The sequence below is a fragment of the Silurus aristotelis genome, assembly GCF_946808225.1.
Source record: "Silurus aristotelis genome assembly, chromosome: 3".
Taxonomy (NCBI): Eukaryota; Metazoa; Chordata; class Actinopteri; order Siluriformes; family Siluridae; genus Silurus; species Silurus aristotelis.
This window is the reverse complement of record NC_139576.1, coordinates 24,545,389-24,567,746: the sequence shown is the minus strand read 5'-3', so window position 1 is coordinate 24,567,746 and position 22,358 is coordinate 24,545,389. Positions and strand designations below refer to the sequence as shown.

General features: G+C 35.2%; 1 protein-coding gene across 1 annotated transcript; it reads right to left on the bottom strand.

Moving 5' to 3' along the window:
- Positions 1–8,374: 8,374 nt before the first annotated feature.
- Positions 8,375–21,959, bottom strand: abcb11a (ATP-binding cassette, sub-family B (MDR/TAP), member 11a; the record flags this gene model as incomplete). Its single annotated transcript, XM_083537911.1, has 26 exons — positions 8,375–8,575; positions 8,779–8,925; positions 9,172–9,378; positions 9,557–9,754; positions 10,065–10,218; positions 10,437–10,678; positions 11,354–11,557; positions 11,946–12,107; positions 12,224–12,328; positions 12,419–12,580; positions 12,718–12,835; positions 12,954–13,035; positions 13,124–13,319; positions 13,404–13,574; positions 13,850–14,053; positions 14,170–14,295; positions 14,417–14,527; positions 14,639–14,752; positions 15,186–15,360; positions 15,499–15,623; positions 15,714–15,885; positions 20,789–20,922; positions 21,179–21,263; positions 21,385–21,681; positions 21,772–21,784; positions 21,899–21,959. The coding sequence occupies 26 exons, from the start codon at positions 21,957–21,959 to the stop codon at positions 8,375–8,377; spliced, it is 3,966 nt and encodes a 1,321-aa protein (XP_083394037.1).
- Positions 21,960–22,358: the final 399 nt, after the last annotated feature.

Genomic DNA, 22,358 nt, shown 5'->3' with positions numbered 1-22,358 from the left:
ATGTTGTACATTCTATGATTAACATGATGTATTAATAATAATAATAATAATAATAATAATAATAATAATAATAATAATAATAATAATAATAACAATACTATTATTATTATTATTATTATTATTATTATTATTATTATTATTATTATTATTGTTACATGACATCTATATACACCAATATATTCATTAACTCAAACAGGATCAGTTTGTCATCCTCATTGTTCATATTACCCATCAATTTGCTACAGGTGTAATTGTTTAGGTGTGATTCGTTTTAAAACATGCTGCAAAACTTTAAAACATGCTTTTAATGAGTGACAGAACATAGGAATTGGGACACATTAGGTGTAACAGTTGAATGATGTATTTATTGCCATTTTAAAACATAAAGTTACTCTATAGGGCAAGTTCACTAAACTTACCCTAAATGTACATTTTATAGTTGGTCAAACCGTATAGAGTCAAAGCTAACTTTATCTGAAGCAAAATATATTTGAAATTATGTATTTTTAAAAATAGCATAAAAGTAAATCCAGGAAGCTTTCCATCAAGACTGGAAAAAATGTGGAGGAAAGGCTAATCCATGTACTGTAAACATGCAGGTAACAATTTTACAATAAGCAAGTTATTTAGATAATCATGCCATTTGAATTTTTTTGTATTGGCCATTCAGTTCAAGTATCCTAAAATCTATACACAAAGCTATTTTTAAACAAAACCGTTCATTTTATTATTGTTAATGTTGACATTACTAATGTTAATAGCTTGACTAGGCAGAAATTACTAGATGATTGTTGTTTATATGGATTTATTTAGATTAGAATGCAAGTTTCGGAAGGCATTTCTTGTACATTTTAATCGCATTGCTGCGAAATATTGTTTGACCAACACACAAGTTAATGGTTGTTCCAAGAGAGTATAAACAGGCAACACTACCACAAATGTAAGCATATAAATCAATATACTGAGGAAGTAACTCATCCACTATCATCCAGAGAAAACAAAACAAAGACAGGATTGTCTGAATGATGCCTGTGATTGTCACTCTCATCTGTCTTTTGATACAAACAGACGAGAAGTTGCTTTCCTCCATGTTTTTCATGTGTTTCTGTAGGTAGAGAATTGTTCCACAGTTTAATGCCAACATCACACAAAGACAGAGTGATAAGTAGCAACACCGTAACCAGGTGTCTACCACAAACACATTTTGCATTGGATCTGCAGTGGATATAGCATTCTGTGTTTCATTGAATTGTGTGTATGTTGTATTAAGATTATTCCCACAAAAAAGCTCATCATGTATTTCAGCACATGTAATGCCTGCAGTGAAACCAAACAGGAAGAAGATTTTATCTGCTATCAGAGCAGAGTATATGAAGAATCTAATGTTTCTCTTCAAACAGATGAAGAGACAGTGCTGAGCAGGAACAATCTGGCAGAAGTAAAACACATTCAGCCAAAAGGATGAGGTTACACTGGTCCTCATAGTAAAATATGCCAGTTCAATTATGAAATAATAGCTCATAAAACCTGGGGAAAAAGTCATCATTTCACAGATCAAATTGCAAAGTTGAAGAGTGATGTTGCAGCCAACAAGTGTTCCCAGCAAAACATTCAGTGGCTGTTTCAGCTGCCCTGTTCTTTGTTGTGGACAAAACATACAGATGAGCAAAAAAATATTTACAAGAATGCCAGTAAAAGAGACAAGAATAATCATTAAATTAAAAGCAAAGTAATCCATCAGAACAGTATTAAAAATCACAGAATCACAAAATCACAGAGAATGTGATTTGTTTTTTGGTGTTTTGTCTCTGTGAACTACAAAGGCTATGTGTCTTCTATATATGCTCACTGCAGTTCAAAAGACCCACCCTCAGACTGAGTATTCACTTGGAAACTGTTGACAACATTTTCTCTGCCTCACCTTACAGGTACAGAGAATCAGTTAGGGATACTATTAAATGCCACCATATGTGCAGACGAATCGAATTACAGTTTCTCTTCTCTCTCATCAAGTGTTTACATTGTCAATGCAATATAGAAACTTTGTTTAAAAATCTCAGCAGTCAGTGATTCATATATATACAGTGAGGAAAATAAGTATTTGAACACCCTGCTATTTTGCAAGTTCTCCCACTTAGAAATCATGGAGGGGTCTGAAATTGTCATCGTAGGTGCATGTCCACTGTGAGAGACATAATCTAAAAAAAAAAATCCAGAAATCACAATGTATGATTTTTTAACTATTTATTTGTATGATACAGCTGCAAATAAGTATTTGAACACCTGTCTATCAGCTAGAATTCTGACCCTCAAAGACCTGTTAGTCTGCCTTTAAAATGTCCACCTCCACTACATTTATTATCCTAAATTAGATGCACCTGTTTGAGGTCGTTAGCTACATAAAGACACCTGTCCACCCCATACAATCAGTAAGAATCCAACTAATAACATGGCCAAGACCAAAGAGCTGTCCAAAGACACTAGAGACAAAATTGTACACCTCCACAAGGCTGGAAAGGGCTACGGGGAAATTGCACAGCAGCTTGGTCCACTGTTGGAAGCAATCATTAGAAAATGGAAGAAGCTAAACATGACTGTCAATCTCCCTCGGACTGGGGCTTCATGCAAGATCTCACCTCGTGGGGTCTCAATGATCCTAAGGAAGGGGAGAAATCAGCCAAGAACTACACGGGAGGAGCTGGTCAATGACCTGAAAAGAGCTGGGACCACCGTTTCCAAGGTTACTGTTGGTAATACACTAAGACGTCATGGTTTGAAATCATGCATGGCACGGAAGGTTCCCCTGCTTAAACCAGCACATGTCCAGGCACGTCTTAAGTTTGCCAATGACCATTTGGATGATCCAGAGGAGTCATGGGAGAAAGTCATGTGGTCAGATGAGATCAAAATAGAACTTTTGGGTCATAATTCCTCTAAACGTGTTTGGAGGAAGAAGAATGATGAGTACCATCCCAAGAACACCATCCCTACTGTGAAGCATGGGGGTGGTAGCATCATGCTTTGGGGGTGTTTTTCTGCACATGGGACAGGGCGACTGCACTGTATTAAGGAGAGGATGACCGGGGCCATGTATTGCGAGATTTTGGGGAACAACCTCCTTCCCTCAGTTAGAGCATTGAAGATGGGTCGAGGCTGGGTCTTCCAACATGACAATGACCCGAAGCACACAGCCAGGATAACCAAGAAGTGGCTCTGTAAGAAGCATATCAAGGTTCTGGCATGGCCTAGTCAGTCTCCAGACTTAAACCCAATAGAGAATCTTTGGAGGGAGCTCAAACTTCGTGTTTCTCAGCGACAGGCCAGAAACCTGACTGATCAAGAGAAGATCTGTGTGGAGGAGTGGGCCAAAATCCCTCCTGCAGTGTGTGCAAACCTGGTGAAAAACTACAGGAAACGTTTGACCTCTGTAATTGCAAACAAAGGCTACTGTACCAAATATTAACATTAACTTTCTCAGGTGTTCAAATACTTATTTGCAGCTGTATCATACAAATAAATAGTTACAAAATCATACATTGTGATTTATGGATTTCTTTTAAGATTATGTCTCTCACAGTGGACATGCACCTACAATGACAATTTCAGACCCCCCCTATGATTTCTAAGAGGGAGAACTTGCAAAATAGCAGGGTGTTCAAATACTTATTTTCCTCACTGTATATAAACCGAGTGAATATATGTTGTAAACACTTGAATGAATACACATCTGAGTATATGTAAACAATTTGTAGGTGCAAATATACATCTAAATATGCAAACATTCTAAAGTTCTGAGTGGAAGGCATTTGTAAAGGGAGTATTACAATTAAAGAGGTACTATAATGGTATACTTCTAAACCTTTTGTCTGCCATGCATAATATTTAAGAGAATACATTTTGCTAAATGATCCTCTTCACTTATCCATATACTATTTATTACATGTATATGTATTACTATCAAATTAATACATTAAATCAGTGTAACCTATTACTGAATTCTTGAATGTATTGTAGTTCAATTATGGGAAATGTAATGAACTCTAATATTTAGATACAGAGAGAAGGAAGACTCTTGATTCTATATAATATTTTTCAAATCTATCTTATTTGCAACATTTAACTTTCCACAATCTTTAATACCATTATTTACACCTCTATTTTGCATTCCTACACTTATCTGAATTTACAATGCAAATATTACACACTGGTAAGGCACAAAGGTTGCTAAATTATTTTTCATGTCAAAGTGAAACACCAGTTTAAACTGAATTTTCGTTCACAACTTTCATTATTGTGACTCAGCAGCTCTTGGTTGATACATTTAAATGTTTCATTGCAATTGTTCTAGAGGCTACACATCTACTCGTTGTGTTTCACTCTTGCAAGACAGACCACAGAATATTCACAATATGATGCAAATACAGTACACAGGGTACAAAATGAACACGTACCTGCAGTACCACTAAAGTATTATGGAATTCATTTGGATAACCATAAATGCTTTTTGGTTGTTTCCTATTAAAATAACTTTCATTTTTTATACACAATTTCTAATGACCTACAATATTACAAGAAAAAAAACATTTGACTGTAAAGAAGAGTGTTTTCCTTTCCATTCTGAAGCCCGAATTCCAAATAATAAGTTTGGAAAAATAAAAATGTACATGAAACAGAATGGTTCACAAATCTTTTAAACAATAGAATATATAAAAAAACATATCAGAAAATGTACCATTTCATGGAAAGATCTAAGACATTTTAAGTTTAATGGCTGCATCAAAAGTTTTGGCTAATGCCTATGAAATGGGCAGCATGCTGGAAAGGCATCATCAATATACAGGTTTTAGAGCAAGTTATGCTTCAATCAATATGATCAAAATTACCATTTTTTAAATTTTAAATAGTACACTAACTCTTGGGTCTCAAAAAAAAAGTTGGGACAGGGCCATGTTTACTGTCAGGTTTTTTCCCTTTCGCCGCTGTTGTGCCCGTTCCTCTGTTATCCCTCCACATTTTTAAGCTAGCTAGTTCCCTCTGTTCTTTGCTTGGTGTTTGTATTTGCTTAGCCCCTGTATTTCTCATTGCTGCCAAGTTTCTGCTTCTAGTTTTTAAGATTTGTTTCTTTGTTTTCTTTGTTTTCCCTGTTTTCCACATGTCTTTGTTCAGATTTCTGTTGACACTTGTACAGGTTTGTTTAATATTTCATTAATTTTTCCCCCTTTTTTCCCCTTTTTGCTTCAATAAATTCCTATGTTATTTCCATCGCTGTGCCTGGCTCTCTCTCTCTGCGCTTAAGTTCATCACCCTACCTGTGGCACTTCGCTAAGTAATTAGTCTCCCAACGTCACCGGTCCTGAAAGTTTACCACTGTGTAGCATCACGTTCGTTCATCTCAGTTCCCAGATGTTCGTATACCAGACCAGTTGTTGAAGTATTGGGAGAAGAATGTTGTCCCATATGTGTCGGATACAGGATTCTAGCTGCTCAACAGTTCTGGGTGTCCCTTGTTTTATTTTTTGTTTCATGATGTTTTCGAATGGTGAAAGGACTGCAGAGAGGGCAGTTCAGCACCTGGACTCTTCTACTATGAAGTCATGCTATTGTAATATATTCAGTAGGAAATTAGCATTGTATTGTTCAAATATGCAAATCCTTTGAAAATAGATGTTTTCTGGATGGAAGCAAATTTTTACTCTAAAACCTGTGAGAATAAAAAATTGATTGATTGAGCCTTTCCAAATCTGCAAGCTGCCCATTCCACAGGCACTAATGCACTCCAATAACATAACTAATGTGGCTTTTTGAAGAATTATTCTGAAATTGTTCCATAATTTGTAGACAGTCTTCACAAATTGGTGAGGCTCTGCCCATCTTTACTTTTGAGAGACTTTGCCTCTTTAAGGTACACTATTTATACTCAATCATCTTACTGACCTGTTGTCAATTAACCTCATTGGTTGCAAAATGTTCCTCCCACTGATTAATTTTAATAATCAATTTTGTTGCCCTGTCCCAACTTTGATATGTTTTCTCTGTTATATTGTGTATAAAATATGAATGTATAAGATTTGCAAATTTATTTCTAGTTACATTTTACACAGTGTCCCAACATTTTTGGAAATGGGGTTGTAAAAACATAGTATGTAACATTCAAAAGTGGAATACCAGCTTAAACCCATACAATTCACTATGTATTAATCATATTAATAGCTGTATAAATTTGGTCCTGACTAACTGAAAATAAGTGTGTGATTCAGGGTAGAGGTCAGACAGGGGCTTGGTGGTGGTGAAGAGGTGCTGGATGATTGGGCAGCTACTGCAGAAGTGATAAGAGAGACAGCTAGAAAGGTACTTGGTGTGACTTCTGAAAAGAGAAAGGAAGACATACTGTAGAGACATGGTGGTGGAATGAAAAAGTGCAGTAAAACACAAGGAGAAAGAGGTTGGTAAAACAGAATTGGGATCAAGGGAGGAGTACAAGGAGATGCGGCAACAAGTGAAGAGGGATGTGGCAAAAGCAAAGGAAAAGGCACCTGAGGAGCTGTATGAATAGTTGGGCACTTAGAAAGAAAAGGATTTGTACCGATTAGCCAGGCAGAGGGACTGAACAGGGAAGGATGTGCTGCATGTTAGAGCAATAAATAATGCAGATGGAAATGTGCTGATTAGTGAGGAGAGTATGATGAGAAGGTGGAGGGAGTATTTTGCTGATAAATGGGGTAAATAAGAGATAGAGGTTGGATGATGTTTGTGAAGCAGGAAGTGGATAGGATTAGTAAGGAGGAAATGAGAGCATATTAAGAGAATGAAGAGTGGAAAGACGGTTGGCCCAGATGACATACCAGTGGAAGCATGGAGATGTTAGGAGAGAAGGAGAGAAGGCAGTGGAATTTTTAACAAGATTGTATAACCAGATTCTGGAAGGTGAGAGGATGCCTGAGTATTGGATTAATTTTGTAACACAATTTTTAAGAATAAAGGAGATGTGCAGACCTGCAGTGAATACAGTGGAATAAAGTTGATCAGTGAGAGAAGAAGTGACCATCTGTGAATTCTGAGGATGGAGCCTCCAGGAAGGAGGAAAATAGGAGGGCCAAGGAGGAGGTTCATGGTTGTGGTGGGGAAAGACATGCAGCTAGTTAATTTGAAAGAGGCAGATGGTACTGAGATGGATGATCCAATGTGGCAACCCCTAACGGGAGCAGCAGAATGATGATAAAGAAAAAGAATAGAAGAAGAAGGAGCAGCAGCTTTTGGACATTTGCTGAAACAGATTTGGGTCTCCTAGTTAAATGAATGGAAAGTACTGGGGTCATGCCTTTCTTAAAACATCAGGAAGCAACAAAGTATCATCCAGCATCACAGGCTGATGTATGAATATTATTGAGAGTGTGAGGTAGTGTAATGTAATATTAAGAATAGTTGTATTTATATATAATGACTAACATTTCGGTATCACATTTCTCAAATTTAATGCTGCTTTAAAGAATCCAAAAACAGTAAGATAAATGACACAATCAGATAAGTTACAAACAAATAGCAAGCACCACATACAAACCTCTGACATAATAGGGAAAAGAGAAGTTGGATAATGGTATCTTTAATTGTCAGTTTTTTTTTTTTTGTTTTTTTTTTTACAATAAATTACATGACAAGGTCATTTGGCAGTTTGTTAAAAGTTAGAAAAATTAGAAAAAAAACAAATACCTTAAAGTTTAATAAACTGACAAAATAGAACAGTATTAAAGTTTAATCATGTAAAAGTAAAAAAAAAAAAAAAAAAAAAAAAAAGCAAGTCTATAAATTTAAACTGTAAGCCCAAAATGTTTTTTATTTCTCCCAACCCTGTAATTTTTCCCTCTTAAAGTCCCTCTTTAGTTCCTCCTTTCCTCAGCTTTTATATTAATACTAGCTGATTTTTTAATGATTAGTTGTTATCTAAGTACAGTATATATTTATGCTTTGCACATCCATACCTTATTCTTTTTACCCAGTCATGCAATAGATATTGTGTTGTATTTTTAACTAGGAAATCTGTTAACTGCTTTATTTATTTTTAAAGGAGATTGCAAACATATATAAATCCTTTTTAGTTTTAAAAAAGCTTTATTATTCCATCCCAAGCTATAGTGACAGGTTGTCCCAAATTAATGTATAAGAAATAAAAAAACAGAAGCACTCTGAACCCTTTTCCAAATATATTTGAAACTGAAATATTAATTGCATAAAACAGTGTACATAGTTGCCTTTAAGGGTAATCAAGAGATCTGCCAGTAATGCCACATAGTCCATACTCCATCTATAGAAATCTGGAGTTCTTTGGGAAAGGAATTTTGCTCTAGACCAGTGCTCTACATCATGCTACAATATTATTTTAACTTATGGGAGCACCTGTAATAACCAATTTGTGATAGGCCCCTTTTTTAGACATAAGCTCTTCATGTGTGCCCTTTTCAATGACAATGCCTTGAGACATTACTGCAATGATATCAGCAGTCTGAATGGTGGAGAGCCTGTGTGCAATGACAATGCAGGTACGGCCACATCGAGCTTCATCCAGCGCTGCCTGAACTGTCTGCATAAAGAAAAATGGAGCAATATACACAATTAACTACACAGGAAATTAGAATTAAATAAGTGTACTAAAAAAATAAAAACTACAGTGAAGCAGCTTAGTGAGGTAAAGAACCATCTGTGCTTAATATTCAATCATTTTATCATCTATAAGTAATGTGCAATAGGTAAAACAAAAACACTATTTTGTATAAATCTTGCTACCTTTTCACTTTCTGTGTCTAGGGCTGATGTAGCCTCATCCAGAAGAAGGATTTTGGGGTTTCTAATAATAGCACGAGCAATGGCAATACGTTGCTTCTGTCCTCTAGACAGCTGAGAGCCTTGTGCTCCAACTTGGGTTTCATATTTCTGTGAACCAGCCATAGTGAAACAAAAGGGTGATCATCATGCAGGTTTAAAAACTTCCACCAGTTTCTTCTCTCACTGTTACTTATAGAAGATCGTATGTTTAATAATATACATTATACTATTACAATTATATATTAATAATATTATACAATTATACATTAATTAATATATGTTTAAATTATTTCCTAAAGTATGATGTGCATTTATGCATGTGATTAGAATAAAAATGAGTTTTATTATACTCACATCTGGTAGTGTTATCACAAAATCATGCAAATAAGCTTTTTTTGATGCCTCTATGACCTCTTCCATGGTGATGGATTGTGAGTTAGCTCCATATTTGATGTTTTCTGCTATTGTGCAGTCAAAAAGCACAGGCTCCTGAGAGACAATTCCAATCTGAGATCTCAGGAAGGGTACATTAATTTCATTAGACTGTTGTCCATCTATCAGCTGTCAAGATAAGGAAATATAGATAAACATCAATTTATTATTCAAATTATTTAATATCAGCAGCCTTTATAAAGTTCTGTAAGCATAGTAAGTCTTGGACTGCCTAAAATGAATAATCTATACAAAAGTAGAGCTAGGTGTATGCAGGCCTTGCTAAATAGTAAGACTATGATCTCACCACTTGGCCGTGGTCTGGGTCATAGAATCTTTCTAGGAGTTGAATGCTTGTGCTTTTGCCACAACCGCTGCTCCCCACAAAGGCAAGAGTCTGGCCAGGATTCACTTCCACATCAAGTCCCTGCAGCACTTGCACACTGGGCCGGCTTGGATAGGTAAACCTGCAGTTTTTGAACTCGATCCTGCCCTTAAAGTTATACTGTGGACAGACAAGCAGAGGACATTAATTCATATATTAGTAAATTGCATTATTTGACTGTCAAGAAAAGATTAAATAATTTATTGAATATAAACAATAAGGCTCAAAATGCACAATTAGCACAATATAATATGCACTATAATTAATGCAATGTCATTATGATAATTTAATAAAAATAAATACCTGCATTATTTCAACAATCATTACATTTAACTATTAAAAAGAATGCCATTCTTTTTTGCTTTAGGTATAAACTGTACATATATTCAAGGTATATACAATATGTAATATAGAGAAAAAAAAGTCTTACCCATGTTTTCCCCTCTGCCTGAATGCTGATTTTAGGGACTCTGTCAAGTAATTTAAAAAACTGGGCAGCAGCTGTTTTGGCTTTGGCATAGTCTGGAGTGAAAGATGATGCTCTTCCAAGAGCTGTGCCACTGATTACAAGGGCACTGATTACTCTAGGAGATTAAACACATAGCTTTTAATAAACATAACGGACAATATATATATATATATATATATATATATATATATATGTCATGCTTTTGTAATATTATTTACAATATTCCAATACATATACCCCTATACCAGTTACCTACTGTAGTTTATAAGAATAGTACCAGTATAAATAAGATATAGTGCGAACAATTCACATTTATTAAAAAAAAAAAATCACCTGAAAACAACCACATAATGCAACCCCTCAAAGTTAACCAAATATCCACCATATCTAAATGAGGCTGCATATGCCATGAAGATAACACATTGTGCAAAGGCAAAGCAGATAGCATAGATGTTAGCCTTCTTCTTGGCTGCTTTGTAGGGTGCCTCCAGCTGCTGCTCATAAAGATACACAAACTGTTTCTCTTTAGCTAGGCCTGCAATAGTCCTAATGTTGGTCATAGCTTCACTTGATACCTGTAAAGTTAGTAAAACCAGTTACTGTTTTTTACAGTATATATATATACATATATATATATATATATTTTATATATATATATATATATATATATATATATATATATATATATATATATATATATATATATATATATATATAAATACATATATATATATATATATATATATATATATATATATATATATATATATATATATATATATATATATATATATATATATATATATATTTATATATTGGAACCTCGATACTTGTGACCTTAACACTTCAAAACAGAGTTTGTACTAAGAAATTAAATAAAAATGTTTAAAAAACTATTTTATTATTGTATTATTCATTTAAAGTAGTAAATAAAACATTTATGACAAGTAGTTCACAATTTTTGTTGAGTTTACAGTACAGTACATGTACAATCGCCTTGAAAAAGGAACCATCAAAAGGAGAGAGTCAAAACTTTTTGTTACTCTCATGGGATCATAGAACGCAACCCCCGCGAGTATCGAGGTTGCACTGTACATAAATACATAAATACACTATGCTATACAGCCATAAATGGACTGAAACACTTTCTTTATTTTTATTATATTACTATTCTTTAAAAAAGACATTAATATTATGGAAAAAGGATTTATGCAGTGACCAAGAAGTACTACACATTATTGCTTCTTTACCTGTCCTGCCACCTCCATTGCTTTCTTGTCCTCATTTGCAAAGCCAGTCAACATTTTAGCTTGGAAGACTCCGGCGAGCCCAATAAGAGGAAGAAAGCATGACACCACTAAACTTAGCTTCCAGCTGAAGTAGTATGCAATGATAAATGAGGCTCCAATGTTTGTCAGAGAGTTTACAATCATGCCAATCTGTGAGCCAGTAGCCTGAAACAGATAGGAATTATTAATTTATATATATATATATATATATATATATATATATATATATATATATATATATATATATATATATATATATATATATATATATATATATATATATATATATTTTTTTTTTTTTTTTGCATTCTGTGCAAACGGCAAAATGCTGTTTTAAGGCATATTGGTGACATAATGCATGGCCAGACCTCATTCATCTGTAGGAATGGGATCCTAATGTGTGCCCATGCCCATGCCCATGTATGAGACCAATTAATAAGTCTTGCACAGTGACTAAATAAAACTTTCAATTAAAATGGGATGTCGGCAACTAGCTAACCTAACTCAGACTTTACATTAAATAATTTGCTAGATATTTTGTAGGCATACTTACCCCTTGCACCATAGACGCATCTGTAGCTAGTCTAGTGGTAAGGGCTCCAGGGCTGTTGATAGGATCATCAAACCATCCAATTTCCTGTTTGAGCATAGCCTGGAAACCAATCTTCCTCAGCCTGCGAGTCAGAAGCTCACCAGATTTGGCAAAAGAATAACCCTGCAAAATAAACATCCATACTTTTCATCAGAAAAGCAGATTTCATTCCAATAGAACTCAAAATATAAATATAATTAGTATTATGTACATAAATAATAAAGAAAAAAGAACCATACTTGCAGAAACTGTGAGAAGAAACTCATAACTCCCACAGACACAAAGAGAACACAGATCCCATCAATTTGCTCTTTTTGTTTATCCAGGTCTCTCATAGCAAATGTCTGCATACAAAAGGGCCAAATTTAATTTACTACATTCACAGAATAAAACAAACTTGAAATGTCTTTCAAAGCATTAAAATGGTCTCTTACTCCTATAATCTGGCTGAATAAGAGGGCATACATGGGATTAACAGATCCATTTATGGCTGCTCCTAAAGAGCCGAGCAACATATATGGCCACTCAGGCTGGTTGTACTTTAGAATTCGAACCACTGGTGCTGATTCAGTCACCTTTGTCATTTCATCACTTTTCTATTAAAACAACAATGACATCAAGAATGACAAAAACAACAACAATAATAATATAAAATTAAAAAATATTAATGTAGTGCCATAAGTTAATGTCATAATGCAAAACTTTTGTTATAGATTTCATTAAAGTTTCTTACTGTTTCTTCTCTCAGGTCCTTCATTTCAATACTCAGAGAATCAAATTTAATTTCTCCAGATATGGCATCAATAAAGTGGTTTGACATTTGAGAGTGTGACCTCATTCGCAAAGATTGCCTAGAGATGTTTAAATTATTTTTTAAATTAAACATCTACCAAATAAATAGTTGATAGATAAATAGTAAAAAATAAAAAAGAAATTAGACAAATTTACAAATATTTGATTATTTTGTACCTTAAACTTGACTCGTAACTTCCTTTGTTGAAACTTGTTATCTGCTCAATTCTATCATCCACAAGACTGCTGGTCTCAGACACTAAATTGATCAAGAGAGACTTATACCAACACAAAGAGTAACAATATATCATATACAAGGAATCACATACTGTACATGATCTACTCACATTTGTCTGTTTCAGGATCTATGCCTTTTTGTTCCTGGAGAGTAACCAGAGTGAAATAGACTCCCTGTCTGTCAAGTAATTCTTTGTGTGTGCCCTTTTCCACTGCACGGCCATGTTCAAACCCCACAATCACATCAGCGTTGCGGATTGTAGACAGACGATGAGCAATTGTAATGGTGGTTCTGCCTATATGGGCCTAAATAAAGTACCAATATCAAAACAATATTGCTTTGCGAAAAATTAACTGACTAAACCACAGATATCACTTATGTGTTGTCACCTTATCTAGTGCCTCCTGCACTACTGCTTCACTCTCATTATCCAGGGCTGAGGTGGCCATGTCCAGTAGAAGGATTTTGGGGTTTCTGACCAGTGCTCGAGCAATTGCAATTCTCTGCTTCTGCCCACCACTCATCTGACCTCCACCCTCTCCAACCAGTGTATCAAAATTCTGTATCATGAAATTGTTGTATCATAAAAAGTATTATTTACCCTATTTCCTTGCAAACCACAATCAAATTTAATTACATTTAATTGTCATTTAAGCATTATACAAACCCGTGATTCTTTACAAAAAAATTCTTAATTAAAAAAATATATAAACCTATCAGAGAAAGCTACAAAGAAAAGTCTTAACTAGCCATTCTCTCTCTATGCATTTGTTCCTTTGCATGTAACCTGCTATACTACTAATATGGAGGTTGTCATGCGTAATTGCTTATGTACCTGTGGCAGATCCATGATAAAGTTATAAGCATTAGCCTCTTTAGAAGCCTGTATAACATCTTCCATGCTGACCCCTGGTTGACCAAAGCGGATGTTCTCTGCAATAGTTGTGGCAAAGAGAACTGGTTCCTGCTCTACAATGCCGATCAGTGAACGCAGCCACTGGATATTCAGACTTCTAATGTCATGGCCATCCAGGGTAACCTTAAAGTGATGACAGTTTAGATCACAAACTCCTTGTTTGTCTACACACTTAAAATAATAGTGGAAATAAGTCACTTATATACAGTAAATGTATGCATTAAGGAAGTGTGAATTACCATTCCTTGTTGAGGATCATAAAATCTCTGAATGAGTTGGATTGCTGTGCTTTTTCCAGATCCACTAGGTCCAACAAATGCTGTAGTCTCCCCAGCCTTTACCAGTAATTGTAAATTATCTAAAATCTGCAAAAGTAATGCATTATAAAGACTGTTATTTATGTATCAGCTGATTATTTCCAATAGCTTTTTTACGTCCATTTTTCACAATGTTTAAAAAACAAAAACTTAAATTGTTGTTTCTAACCTTTACATCCGGTCTGGAGGGATAGTTGAAGTCAACACTATGGAATTCAATGTCACCTTTCACTCTCTCTAACTTGTGCCCTTCTTCAGAGAAGCAATCGATTTTTGGAACCTGTGTGAGCAGGAATGTGGGTGATGACTCGTCATTCTATATAGTCATTAGATTGTAGCTTATTCCTTTTGTGAATGTGAGTTAGTTGTTCGTGTCACTGTTTTGTGTTACCCTGTCAATGGTTTGAAAGATGCTTCTGGCTGCAGCACGACCCGAAGCGAAAGCCTCCAGACATGGAGATGCTTGACCCAGGTTCATGGCCCCCATAAGGACACCAAAGAACACCTGAAAATACAATATATGCACACCATATTATCTAGTTTTAATGAAAAAAAAAAGTTTATTTTTAGCAATTTAAAACCTGAATTCAGGATTGGGTGGTATTTAGTATGTTCTCTCCAGGTCAGCAGGGGTTTTCAAACTCTCATAAAAATGTACAGTAGTTAGGTGGATTGTTTATGCTAAATTGCTGCCTGTGTAAATGTGTGTGTATGTCTGCAACTCAGAATAAATACATTTCTGAGGATTAATGAATTAAAAACATAAATAAATAAAAGTTTAATCAATGACATACAAATCAAAAAAATGTTGAGTATTGACTGGTTTGATAAAAATTTGTTTATTCCCTTTGGGTATGCAAACAACAAGATTGGCAGATTTAGGATGCAATTGTTAAACTCCTGTATATGGCATTATAATACTTTTTAATTGCCCATACCTGGATGAGGGTTCCTGGTGTGAGCTCCTTAGTATCAATGACAAGTTTGGATCCATACCAGAAGGCAAGAGCATAACAGAGGAAGATGATGCACCACAGATAACCCTGAAATACACCAATGATTGTTCCTTTCTTCACACCCCAGTTCTGAGCTTCCTCAAGGTTCTTGTCATATCTGGGGAAAAAAGAAACTACTCATGCCACTGTGATTATGCTTTTTCATATGCCTCATTGAGCCTTTTTTATATGTACAGATAATAACAGACTAGCACAGACGAATCATAAAAAACGTGTTCTTTATGAGGTACAATACCTTTCTGTCTCCTTATCCTCTCCTCCAAATGCTGCAACTGTTCTGATAGAAGAGAGGACTTCATCAGCTATAGCACCTGCTTTAGCATAGGCCTGCAACTCATGACCTGTCAACTTCGCAACTGCCTGCAATCACACAGATTATGAACGTTAAATAATAAGAAATGCTTTATTACAATTGTCTTGTGTTTGGTCTGTAAATGAATAACACCTGACCATGGCCATGAGTCCTGCTGCCAGACCAATCAGAGGGCTTACTGCAATCACCACCAGTGTCAGCTTCCATCCTCCAACAAAACCCACCAGAAAACCAAAGATAAATGTAGAAATCCTTTCAGTAAAGATGGCTACCTGATCTGCTATAGCATTGTTGACTTTGTTAATATCACTGAAACCAAATACACAGAAAGAATCATTATACATATTACAGCAACAGGTTCATATTAGGATCAATAATATTATATTATTCAAAGTTTTGGTTACTGGCTAGGCCTTAAGTACATGTTGATATGAAACCTGTCATCCTTAGAGTAAGTCCTCATGATGCCTGTTAAATGCTGGGAGATCTGTGTTATATACTGTGACTCCATAAAATAGACAAGATGATGAATTGGGTAGATTTACCCATTAGATGAAGTAAATTGGACCAACAATATTAGGTTGGCAAGTAGGCACTAGATATAAATGTTATTTTATCTCATATTCATGGTTGTTAGAATATTTTCCCCCTCTGACCAGAATGCAGACACATTATCCCTTATCATTTAGGCTCTATTAGGCAACTGAGGCCTAAAATGAAGAATCTGCCTTCTTTCCTGTTTAAGTGCAATTTATCTAAAGTACAAATCTGTTTAATCAGTTCAATCTTGCTGCAGGTTTTACAAAAACTCAATTTTTGAAGACATAAGCTTTGTTTTAAATTTTGACACTCATTGTTTTTGCACTCAGAGATGGTCAGCACATTTTAACTTATTTTGTAGTTAACTTATTTTTGTACTCTTATTATTCCTATCTTGTGTTCATGTGTGTGGTGGGACTAAAATAGCAAATATTTATCTGTCTGTGTTTGTTTAATGTTGGCTTCAATGTCTGGAAGAAAAAAATTACATCCATACAATTATGGATGCAAAGTGTTTAGCCCAATTCTGGATTTTCCCTTTCCCAAAGTTTTTCGTTCAAGTCATGAACGGTGGCCAATTACATCAAATGCTTTCCTGTATACCGTCTGGAATGAAGCTATTACACAGATCAGATTGCTTGGCCCTGTTCCCTGTAGCCTCTTAGATGTACAGTCATAAAAATCATCATTCCAATTCAAAAATAATTGGAAAAAAATATAAATTAAATATAAACAGTATAAATAAAAACAGAATGCAAAGATTTACAAATATGAAAAACCCATATTTTATTTACAGTAGGGCATTTAAAACATATCAAATGTTCAAAATGAGTAAATTCAACATTTTAAGGGAAGAATAGGGTAATTCCTAATTTGATGGCCATAACTAATCTCAGAAATGTTGGGAAAGGGACAACAAAGGGCTGGAAAAGTAAGTGTTATGAAGAAACAGCTGGAGCAACATTTTGCAATTAACTAGGTTAATTGGCAACTTGTCAGTAACATCATTGGGTATAAAAAAGTATTACACTTAAAGAGAAGTTCACCAATCTGTGAAAAACCTTCTCTTATTTGTGAAACATTTTCAGAATACTGTTCCTCAACATAAAATCGTGAAAACTTAAAAAAAAAACACCATTATAGTACATCAAAATATTTAAAGAATCTCGAGACACTGCTTTATTCAAGGGACAAGGGTGAAAATGTATCTTTTATACCAGTGATCGCCCTCAGGTGGCACTGAATAAAAATAATCATGATTCTGGAAATCACTGCATGGGCTCAAAAACACCTTGAGAAATCACTGCCTGTGAACATAGTTTAATGTGTTACCCATAAATGCAGGTTAAGGCTCTATTATGCAAAGAAGAAGCCATATGTGAACAAGACATCCAAATGCTGCTGTCTTCTCTGTGTCAAAGCTTGTTTAAAATGGACTGAGGGGAAAAATGTTCTGTGGATAGACGATCAAAATATTTCTTTCTTTTTGGAAACCATGGTCACAGACTAAAGAGGAGACAGACGATCCAGCTTATTATCAGCACTCAGTTTAAAAACCTTCATCTCTAACAATAAGGGTACAATTAGTGGACAAGGACTGAGCAGCTTTCGCATCTAAAAGGCACTATCAATGGTGAATGGTATATGTATAAAGTTTTTAAAGCAACAAATGCTTCCAACCAGATACTGTAACTTGTTCCCTAACAAAATCTACACTCGATGCTGAGTTTCATAACGCTATGGGAACAATCTTTGTTCGACCAGTTGTGAAGCATGTGTGTCAAACACGCTAAGAATATTGGCTTAAATAACCTCGTCGCGTGACATCGCCTGAATGCGCACACCTGCGACGCTATAAATAGACGTGACACGGACACGCCTTCAGGATTTTTGTCTTCAGAGGCCACATTGTGTGCGCTGTTTAAAAAAAGAGAGAATATACATATATTCAAAAATTATAATAATCCATATCTAGCGAGTCTCCCAAGAGATGTGTGCCACCATGTTTGCAGCAACTCTCGGGCGAGGACCAACATGATTTCTGCTTAAGTGCGAGCACTGCGCCTTATTACCTATAAGAGTGCACCACTATCTGCTCCCCTTTTTTCATAAAGGGTGCGTTTCAGCATCCTCATTAAGATCACGGGGCTCTCGTGTCAAGCTGGCTAAGAGGTGAAATGCGTCTCTGAACGCTCCTCACTTGATGCGCAAGCATTTAGGAAGTACTTGTGGTGGTGACTCTTGCAGTGTCCAGGTTTAATTTAGACTGGCCACAGAAGCGGAAAACCCCCAGACATTTTTGTTGGGTGGCCAGGGAGTGGGACCCTAACATAAGTTCCTCCCATACACGTACCTGCTACTCTCAGGGTCTGTGTTTTCTCATGGCTATTACTTATAGAGAATTAAGGATTTGCAGGCTCTGTCAGTGTTGTTATCCAGCCTAGACTTTGTCCCTGGGCTGACTATTTTGCATCCTCACCTTAACTATCTTCCTGTTATGTCTGCAGGAAGTGATTATGTATTTTAAAACGACAACACTTTACTACTTGTTCACAGTATACAGGAGTAACATTTATTTACCCCCACTGCTCATGTGCCATAATCAGAGAGAATCAGTATGGAGTGCTGTAAGGTCAAACTATGCAACACTTAGAATGCAATACATAACATACTCCTCTCCTTTTACTTTAAACATCAACCTCAACAAATACATATATATATATATATATATATATATATATATATATATATATATATATATATATATATATATATATATATATATAAACTTCTAACATTAGGGAAAGAGGGTAGACTGCCTCGTTTCCCTAGTTTAACCCTGGGGATCAACCACTAATGTAGATCAACCACTAACTAGAGGGGAACAGACATTTGCCAGCAGGATAGATGGAAGCACAGGGATGGAGGTATGGCCACTTCTCTAGGTATGTTGACTCAGCCACAAGTGATTCAGCTGCTCCTGTGTCCACCTGCATAGGGACGGCCTCCCCATTCAACAGTGGAGTCACCCAGTAACCATAGGAATTTGAAGACACAGACATTATATGTGAGAATTCATTTTCATCGGATTCATCCTTTTATTTTCCTGTATTTTATACTTGATTTATATTTCTTTTTAGAATTCCTGACATAAACTTTTTGTTCCACCTGTTTAGTTGGATTTACTTTCCCATTTATGGTCAGCTTTTTGTTTTGACAGGCAAGCTCTATATGCCCCTTTTTTCCACAATTTCGGAGGTCTTTGTCTTCCTACCAGCATTCTTGTGCCAACAGTAACATGCTCTTTTGTCATCCTGTTTTATTCTCTCACTGTATACTTTGTGAACTTGACTGGATGCGCTTAACTCTTGTGCCTCTTTCGCAGCTTTTTCCATGGATACACTGATTTCTATTGTCCTATCTAATGTAAGATAACTTTCGCATAGGAGTCGTTTTTGGATAGTCTCACTTCGCAGTACACAGACGACTCTATCTCTTATTGTGTTGTTTAGTGTTGTGCCAAATTCGCAGTGTTCCGATTGATGCTTCAATACGATTCTCCCTCTAAATAATTTTTGTTTATGAATGCAAGATCTTTCAGCAATGATAAGGGGTGTCGGTGAATAATGTTGTTGGAGCAATACTACAATGTCCTTATATAAGCAATCACCAGGCTTACAGTAAATTATATGTCTTGCTGCCCATTACTGTAAGGAATGTTGGTACTAACACCTCATCTTTAATTCCGTTAGATTTGACGAAACAATCGAACCGCTCAGTATATAGCTCTCAAATGTTGAGCTATATTATGAGTTGCTTAGTAGCTCCTGGTTCCACAACATCATCTGACTGTATAAGACTGTAGAAAGGACATTACTCATAATCACACACACTCATGGTAGTTCTTACTGGTAGTTTTGTATTGTTTTAAGACTTATAATCACACCGTTGATATCAACGAAATGAGGATGGGTTTCTTTTTTCGAGTCTGGTTCCTTTTAAGGTTTCTTGACACATTCACCGCTCATCAGGGATAAATACACATAATTCACTTTAATTCTTAAGTTCTGTAAAGCTGCTTTGAGACAATGTCCATTGTGAAAAGCGCTATAAATATAAACTTGAACTTTAAATATTTCAGAAAGACAATGCTAAATTGCATACTTCATACATTTTAACAGCATGTCTTCGTAGTAGAAGTGTCCAGGTGCTGAACTAGCTGGCCTGCAGTCCAGGCCTTTCACCAATTGAAAACTTTTGGCACATCATAAATTGAAAAACTCTACAAGGAAGGCCCAAAACTGTTGAGCATCTAGAATCCTAAATAAGCCAGAAATGGGACAACATTCCCGTCCTTAAACTCCAGCAATGCTATACATGGTAAACATGGCAAACTTTTTTTTAGATGTGTTGCAACCATCAAATTCAAAATGACCCCTTTTTTTTTGCTTAAATTAGTAAATTTCCTTCAGTTTAAACACTTTTTATTGTTACTGTAAACAACAGTTTATGAGGTTTGCAAATCAATGTATTCTCTTATTTATTTACATTTTTGCCCCCTTTTGGGGGGAATTGGTGTTTAACTATTATGAGAAACCTATAGATTATTGAAAACCTTTAGTTATAATAAAATACAAAAACCTTACGAAATGTCAGGAAATAGCTACATTACTCAGATATTCTTGTGTTGAGCTCTCCAACAGAATTGCAGTCAAACCATCCAATTTCCATTCTCATGATCTTCCGAAAGTATGTTTTTCGGATTCTTTGTGTCTGCCTTGCAGCTGCAGAGACCCAAAGAGCAATCTGAAATATGGAGATGATGCATATTGTTGCTTTAAATATACCATACTTAAAGGTGTTTATCAAAGCAATTACAACAGCAGTAATAACAATAACAACAAAAACCAACAACAATAACAATAATAATAAACACTGCCATTATTTTTATTATTTTTATTTTTATTTTTATTATTATTATTATTTATTTATTTATTTATTTTTTACTGTTGTTCAAGATAGTATTAGCACCCGTCTGAGGTAGATATAATTTATTTTATACCTGAAAATAACTAAGAATTAGCACACCCACTCCGATGCCAACATAATAATATGCAAACATGGTCATCTGTCCTTCAATATCTACACTGTGTAAAAGAAATAAACATCAGTTTATATACAATCATATTGCTTTGTTGTTCATTCAATATTATGATCACATTGCTTGTTTAATTCTAATTAAATTGTAGCCTGGTATACACCACTTACCCACAATGCACAGTGGTGTTATCTTCCTGCACCATTACAGTTCCATTAGTCCAGATGACAGTGTTATTGATGCAGGTTTTGTTGGGATTGGCTAGTTCCTGAATCTCCAGCTCATAGGCTACAAAGGTGTTAGTCATCATGCTGTAGACTAGCAGCATGAGAGGAGAGGCAGCACCATGTACAAGCGCACACAACCCTCCAACTACCATCATCACAATATCTAGCCATGTAGCAAAGCGAAACAGCTGGAAAAAGCCAACACTCAGGGCCTTCTCTACTTTTTTCTCATCACCAGTTCTTGAAATAATAAGAATACAATACAATACAGTTAGCACTGGTCAGCTACACTCTTAAAGGTCTGTGTCATCATTTAAGTTTCATACTCACCTACTTTCAGTGGCTGCCATATATCGGGAATAAGAGATTACATGCATTAATAAATAGTTTTATAATAACTTTATAAAATGTTATATTAAAATATATAAATATAGTTTTGGAAATATGGAAGCCTTACCTTTATTATCATGACATATTTCTTTATGTTCATGATCTGTGCTCAGATTATTTTTCTTCATGTTCATTGGTTTAGTCTGATTTATATCCCTACTGATACATAAGCAAGCATCATACCAAAGCTAAATCAGATTTTGTGTATTTGTGGTAAATATGTAAAAATTGTGTCAAAATGATAGACATCAATAAGGAAACAGAAAAACAAACAGAATATTACACATTACACAAGCCCACGTTGCCTAAATGGCAACATTGCAATTCTTTAAAATACTTTTTAAAATAAGGACTTTATTAAAGTGATCAGTAAATGGTGGGATTATTTCAAATGATACTATTACCTAGCTTTCTGTGTTTGCCAATTATTTTTAAACTTCTATACAACAAATTCAAGTTTTTAATAGCCAATAATTGACATTGTCATTTCTATATTATTTTAGTCTTGATCAGTGTTTGATCAGTGT